This window comes from Ostrea edulis, chromosome 7 (assembly GCF_947568905.1).
Source record: "Ostrea edulis chromosome 7, xbOstEdul1.1, whole genome shotgun sequence".
In the NCBI taxonomy this organism is placed as follows: Eukaryota; Metazoa; Mollusca; class Bivalvia; order Ostreida; family Ostreidae; genus Ostrea; species Ostrea edulis.
In genome coordinates this window covers 62871845-62878950 of record NC_079170.1, presented here as the reverse complement: position 1 = coordinate 62878950, position 7106 = coordinate 62871845, and the positions used below count along the sequence as shown (strand labels likewise).

The window sequence follows — 7106 nt, the reverse complement described above, 5'->3', positions numbered from 1 at the left end:
AATCTTTAACGACAACATGACGCAAATTGGCAACACGAACAATATTTCAACATCACAAGAAAACTCACATCCGTCCGCTTTTATGTCATTTATGAAGTTTCTGGCGGCACTTATACTGAACTGGTTCACCTCTACCAGAGCAGTGTGGTTCCACCATTTTGTGACGTCACCAGCAAATTGGATGATGTTAAATTTATCGCCTTTGTCAAGGTTAGACAGGATCTCAGACATGGCGGTCTTTACTTGATTTATTTTTGTTCCTATCATAGACCCACTGGAGTCCAAAATGAACAAAATTTTCCGCTTCATTCTCGGTATTCCTTGTGGAGCAAAATAGTGAACAAAATAGCCATTGACTACCTGAAATAGGAAGATAAAGTGCATCGTCTTACATCAGACTTTACCGTCTTTTGTGATGTTGAAATGATCAAAATTCCAACAGAGGTGTATTTTTGTCAGTTTTTCTTCTTCTTCATATGAATGTCAAAATATTCACCAATCACCTAGAATAGGCATCTTATAACGGAATCTAGTTTTTATGCTTATGTCATATTGATAGCAAATCCAAATTGAGAGAAACGCTTTTTGGAAAGCATTAAAATGAAACAAATTAAAATGGAAACATATGGTGTTTTTAATCAAAGTGCGAATCAGATTCATTAGTAAACCAATGTAATAAAAGAATAAAGTATGAAATTCAATGCACATATGTTGTAAACTTTTCTTTAGATGAATGTTGTAAAAAGGCTGGAAAGCTTTACCAGAATTTCTCCAATATTTGTGGTCCTCTCAACATCGTATTCAACAACAAACAATCCCGCCATTCCTTTAAGCGAGGCCCTCTTCTGGTCCTCGGGTGAGGGATTGTAACGGATGTACGCAGACGTCAAGGAGGGTCTCCGAACTGTTGCATAGGTATTCGAAACTAAAGATAGGAAAATAATTACCATAGATATCCGAGAGAGAGAGAGAGAGAGAGAGAGAGAGAGAGAGAGAGAGAGAGAGAGAGGAACATAATTATTCCAAGCAAAGAAATAGTATCGATAATTTCCAGATAAGCATGCATTGGCAATAAAACAATATGTCTGGTAAATTACAGGGAAAAATATAAAATCATTGACTTTTACTTAGGTTGACATCTTGATTTTTCAACCTCAGGGAAGTGATATTTACGAAAGGTGACATATTGCTAAAGTACTGTAATCTGTATACATTAGAAGATTTGTGTTTATATTTTCCCGAACTGTTCAAAATAATGTACCGACATGTAAAATCACAATCAACGTTATATACCGATGACACTGCTCCTTCCTTAAGCCGTGTGTGTGGCATTGAAAATTGAATATTTTGTAATAAATTGGAATTGACACCATTTTTCCTTTCATGTATACATCAGAATATAATAATTTATGGATGATATATCAGAATATAATAATTCATGAATTTATTACTATATACTGCTTTTGATACATGTAATAATCAATCTTTCGCCTTTACGTTTTTCGCACTCTTTACATACGTTTACATATGATTGGCATAATATGACCTTCATGAAGTGACAAATACCAACAAAAAAAAAAAAATAAAAAAATAAAAAAAATGATAAATTCCAGATCACTATGGTTATATGGAAATGCCCATAATCCGGAAAAGCCTATTTTTACAAAACCGTTTTCTAGGTCGCATTATGTTAATATTCGTGGTATCATATTTTTCCTCTGTTGGAATCTGTAGAACGCTGATTTCTATATATGCCGGAACATGAAATGATGGTATGTTGTAGAAATTGAAACATGTATTTTCGATATACACCAAAGAGTTTGCGTTTACTAAGGCAATTTAAAATATGCTAACGAATTGTTTTGGAAAACTGCATTGCAGTGGATTAATATTTTACAGAAGAATTTAATTTTACGATATCTAATTTTATTGCCAATTCGTAAAACTGATACTGCAACACTCAGAATGACAATAATTTATACATAGTATCACTACTGCATGATAAATCAAAATATCTGAGTTCAATGGTAAGGTTTTGTGGTATCTGAATTATCTTTGATCAAGATGAAAATCTAACAGATGCCCAAGTCTGGTATCGAATCTATATGAAATACAAACCGAAAATAATTAGTTCATTAACACAAAAACAAAAAAAGACCATCTAATTCCTAGAAGACCTGGCTTTGTTAAACAATAGCTTATTTCTAAAGAAATGAATGTTACGAAACATACTAAATCAAAATTTGAGGTCAGTATTATTCTCATACATAATGTTTGTTTTATTATCAAGATATTTATACAGACATAAATATAAAATGTGAAGACATTTCATTAGCAGTGGAGGAGATTTATTATTCCTTACCATATACACATTTGATTTATTCCTGAACAAATTTACATAACAATTGAGGTTACTTAGTCAGAGCAGTAATGAGAAACGACAAGGCTACAAATGTAACAAAACTTTCATCTAAATTTTTATGGTCCTAAATACTGCATCTAATTACACCACAACAACACCTTGACTCTAAAACATTTTCACATATGAGGAGATTTTTACGTGACAGCAATATTCATGTCTGATGTGAACCATTGGTAATAATTAATTTATGTCACTTTAATGCTCTGACCTCGATTCCCGTCATCTCTAGATATATAAACGATATCATTAGGATTTGTCAGATGTCAAGGACGGTGAGTCACTGAGCTCATCAGATATATTACAAAACATTACACAAACTAAAATGACTTGTGAGTACAATATGCAAACTATTAAATGCATATAAGTCAATTAGTAAAAGAATTTTTCCCTAGGTATTTCGAAAACAAACCACGTGTTGCCCGACCCTTTAAAACGCAACAAACATACTAGTATTCCATTTGTTTCTTTTAAATATACATGTGCTAGTATTTGGCAACTAAAACAAAAGTAAATGCGTATGGTGATTGACAAAAGTGTAGTAAATAGTTTCCGAATTCATCGACATATATATGACACATCAAACAAACATTTGTCATACAGATTTCACAGTATTGACAGCATCATTCAAATACACCGTATTTGGATATTTTCTATATTTCTTCTGAGGAATTGTCCATCTTTGCAAACGAAAATCGTTAAACCATCGCCATCGAACCAAGACATCATTAACTTAATACATATTTACTAAAACTACGGTCAGGCTAGTTTTGCTTGAATATTTTTATCTAATGTTCGCCTATCCTTAACTCTTGAACAATTGAAGTTTAGTTCCTGAACAGCAACCGGTCTTTCAAAACACAATGCCCTTTTATATAGCGGTACTTTTCTGGAAGCTTAGAACTCAAGACTATTAGATTGATTGATTGTATATTATTTAACGTCCCTCTCGAGAATCCGTCTCTCATATGTCACCATTGCCGGTGAAGGGCTGCAAAATTTAGACTTATGCTCGACGCTTACGGTGTTTGAGCAGGGAGGGGTCTTTGTCGTGCCATACTTGCTGCGACACGGGGCCTCGATTTTTGCGGTTTCATCCGAAGGACAGCCCCATTTAATCGCCTCTTACGACAAGCAAGGGATACTGAGGACCTATTCTAACCCGGACCCCCACGGGATAAGACTATTTCCCGACCTCTATCAATCAAAAGATGTTACAAGTATTAAAGGGTATATAAATGACATATGGTGATGTTCTACTATTTCCTGGAATCTGGGCCATTGAGTCTCACAATGTGGGTATGGAGGGAGGGGGTGGGGCACCACCATTATCACTTCACATCCAGCCTCTCTGAACATTTTCTAAAGGTATGTTTACGAAACTTTGGTACAACAAATTCGGTGATTGATTGCATTTTTCGAAAACAGATAATTTTAATTATGTTTGGTATTTGTGTTTTCAATCTCTAATCGTTGCTTCTATGTGACCTTCAACCTACTTGTCCTAAATGTACATGTGATCAAATGGAACATTCACATAACCTATTCTTTAAATTGTTTGTAGAAAATCCGCATATGAGCAAGAAAGAATATGCCAACAGTTCATAGTAATCGACGTTTTTGCGACACATTACGATATAATTAATGTCTTACATATGACAATCGTACGCATTATATGTTATCATATTATTTTCAAAAGAAGTTGCTAAGTTGGACATGTAATAATTTATATCCAATCCTTTTGCACAAGTACAGTACACAATAATTGTCGCTCAAACCAGACTTAATTCTGTTGAATCTATCATACTGGGTGTTTCAGAAACATGCGACTTTTTCATTTTTCCTGTATCAATGCTGAATGTACTTTAACTGATTTTGAAAATCTGTCATTTGAAAGAATGTAATTTCAAGAACTATTAATGTACATGTACATATATAATGTTAATACAAAATTAATTGCCACATTAACATCAGAAATAGAAAAAAAGTTAAAATTCGTACAAGCTACGCTCCATATGACATTGTAAGACATTTTCTGGTTAATAGTTAGTCATGGCCATAAATTTCAGTTCAGGGAAAGGTTCATAATTTAAGCACAGCTGTCTTTAGAAGTGTGTCAAATTTCATTACTAGGATATTAGGTAGAACGGGAGTAAGTTGGCTAATCGAAGTTCAGTCACTCAGAATTTATAATATTATTTTATACTAGTATATGATATCTAGTCTATAAAGCTTGGACTTCGTTCCTTCGGCATAGAGGGACAGTTTTGCGTAAATATTACACGGTGGTAGACGTTTATAAAACATGCTAATTATTCATTGATTTCAGTTCATGCCACATAACGAACATTAAATCTTGATTTGCAAATTTTGGCTGATGCAAGGTGAAGATAACGAACAGTGATCAATCTCATAACTCCCATCAGCAATACAAAATAGAGAATTAGGTAAAAACGGACCCCTGGATTCACCAGAGGTGGGATCAGGTGCCTAGCTAGGAGGAATAAGCAACCCCTGTCGACCGGTAACAACCGCCGTGAGCCCTACATCTTGATTTTAAAAATGGTGTTATCCGTATTTAAAATCAATGTGCCAAGAACGGCCTTACAATCAGTACGAAGCACCTTAGACTGCATTTGACCCGATGATAGGTTGTATTTGCAAATTAGATCGTTATATTATAATATGATTCGGTCGGTATATTATAATATAACGACCATAGAATTTGCAAAATGCTGACTTTAAACGAGACTGTTGAAACCCTTGCACCATCAACGTGTTTGTCAGTAGCCTGCCTTGATTTAAAAACTGATCATATGCAGAACAAACTCTTGAGCATCGAATCTGTTTAGAGAGATGAACACCACATGCAGGTGATAATGGATACCATACAGTGTAGATTATTTTCTTGGGCAATTCTTCAACAAATATCTTTTCCAAAGGAAAAATCAGTTTATTTGCTTTTTGTCGCAAACCTTTGAACATCCTTGCCCTTTGGTACATGTATGATTATATTTCGCCATCAATTCATACACGTACATTGTGCTAATTAAGAAGAGATTAAAAGCGAGAATTGTGTTATTGTAAATCCCGCCTCTTCAAAATTCAAGATTCTCAGGTTTTGTTTTATTAAAGCCAAATAAGTCATGATTGTTAAAATAAATGCTAATTTTGATAAACTTTATCATAAAAATAAACTAATATGATATTACTACCGTATTACATTGGCTGATACAAAATGTATCCATTTTAGGCTTTTAACACATTTTTAGAATGTAGAAAACATGGTTGCACGTTTTAAAAACAATCTGTACTTGAACGACCTGCAAAATATAAAGGAAATGTAATTTCTTAATTTTCAAAGAAATAAAAGTCCGGTTTTACCTTTTCTGATCTTATTTCGCTCGAAACATGAACCAAAAAGGCATCTCAGATAGGGTTTATGAACACTTCGGTGGTTTTAACATGCAGTGCTTGCTGATTTTCTATTAATCTGACAATTGTTCTATCAATATGACACTTGTTTTAGCCAAAAGAAAACTACTCACTAATGTTCTGTCTTTCGGTAAGTATGTCATTCCTGAGCGGCGGCACGTGAAGTTGTGTAATGGCACGTGACTCTTGTATCATGACCTCGATCAGAAGACTGTCCACTATTTGTCCGGGGTTCACGTAGATCGTGTGGTCGTAGTTCCCTCGTCTTCGCTGAAGCAGTTCATTATAGGTCAGAACGAAGGTCACTTCACTGAAGGCCGCGATATTTATAGATATCTTGAACTTATTTGTGTCTCTTGGTCTGAAAGAAGTTATTCAGCAATAAGAAGACCGTATAAAATGGTTTTTCACCATATTATACCAAGCTTTGCAATAGATAATCTAAGATAGTGCTTTTAATAAATTATTGCCTTCTCCTTCTTCAAATCTCCCAATATATTCCCATTTAAACGTTGATCCCCTATTGTTAAATCTGCTCTAGAGCCATAATATGAACACACTTGATATTTACATCGTATAATCTTTGGGTTTTGAGAACATTTTTTAAATCTACCGTCTTTTTCGTATGTCCTAATCATCTTTCTTAGAAGGCTTCAAAGGTCCATGATTCTTCACTTGAACGCCCTTTGAAATTAGCTTAGTGTTAAGGACATACGATAGAAAACCCCACGTGAACACAACATTTCTAAAGTTTGTTTTGATAAGTGGGAAGGGAAATTTTCTTGGAGGACAGTGATACAGAGAGGTAGAGGACCTCCCCACTTTAGCTGTGATATACGGCCCCCGATGAGTAAAACATCAAAGTTTGAATTATGCAATTTACAATGTCCCAAGATGTTCATTAATGTCTTAAATTAGAGGTTTTCATTTTATTTTACTGTTTGTTAACATTAAGAGCTATACCGTCTTTTGAAATCGGGTTTGTCTGAATTTGTTAAATCTCTACTGATATTCACCGAATAACCGGTTTTTAAAGCCTTAAAGTTTGTTTATATCGAGCACAAGGTTGTTCAGAATTCTCCTTTCTATCATAATTCTTTTTTGTAATAAAGAAAATTATATCCAAAAGGCAAGACTGGAAAATCTTGTGCGTGTGATGAAATTCAAAAAAATAAAATTAATATGTGTGCCATGAAAATCTGCAAAAACTATACATTTTCTTTGGACTTCATTTACCTGTATTGACCTCGGG

General features: G+C 34.2%; 1 protein-coding gene across 1 annotated transcript in view; it reads right to left on the bottom strand.

The window, feature by feature from the left end:
• Positions 1-7106, bottom strand: part of LOC130048361 (inter-alpha-trypsin inhibitor heavy chain H3-like) — a 51193-nt gene that overhangs the window by 15512 nt on the left and 28575 nt on the right. Inside the window, exons 4-6 of the mRNA XM_056145002.1 lie at positions 5968-6215; positions 762-925; positions 69-360 (exon numbers count right to left, since the gene is read on the bottom strand). Coding sequence (XP_056000977.1) covers positions 69-360; positions 762-925; positions 5968-6215 — 704 coding nt within the window. The remainder of the gene's footprint in view (positions 1-68; positions 361-761; positions 926-5967; positions 6216-7106) is intronic.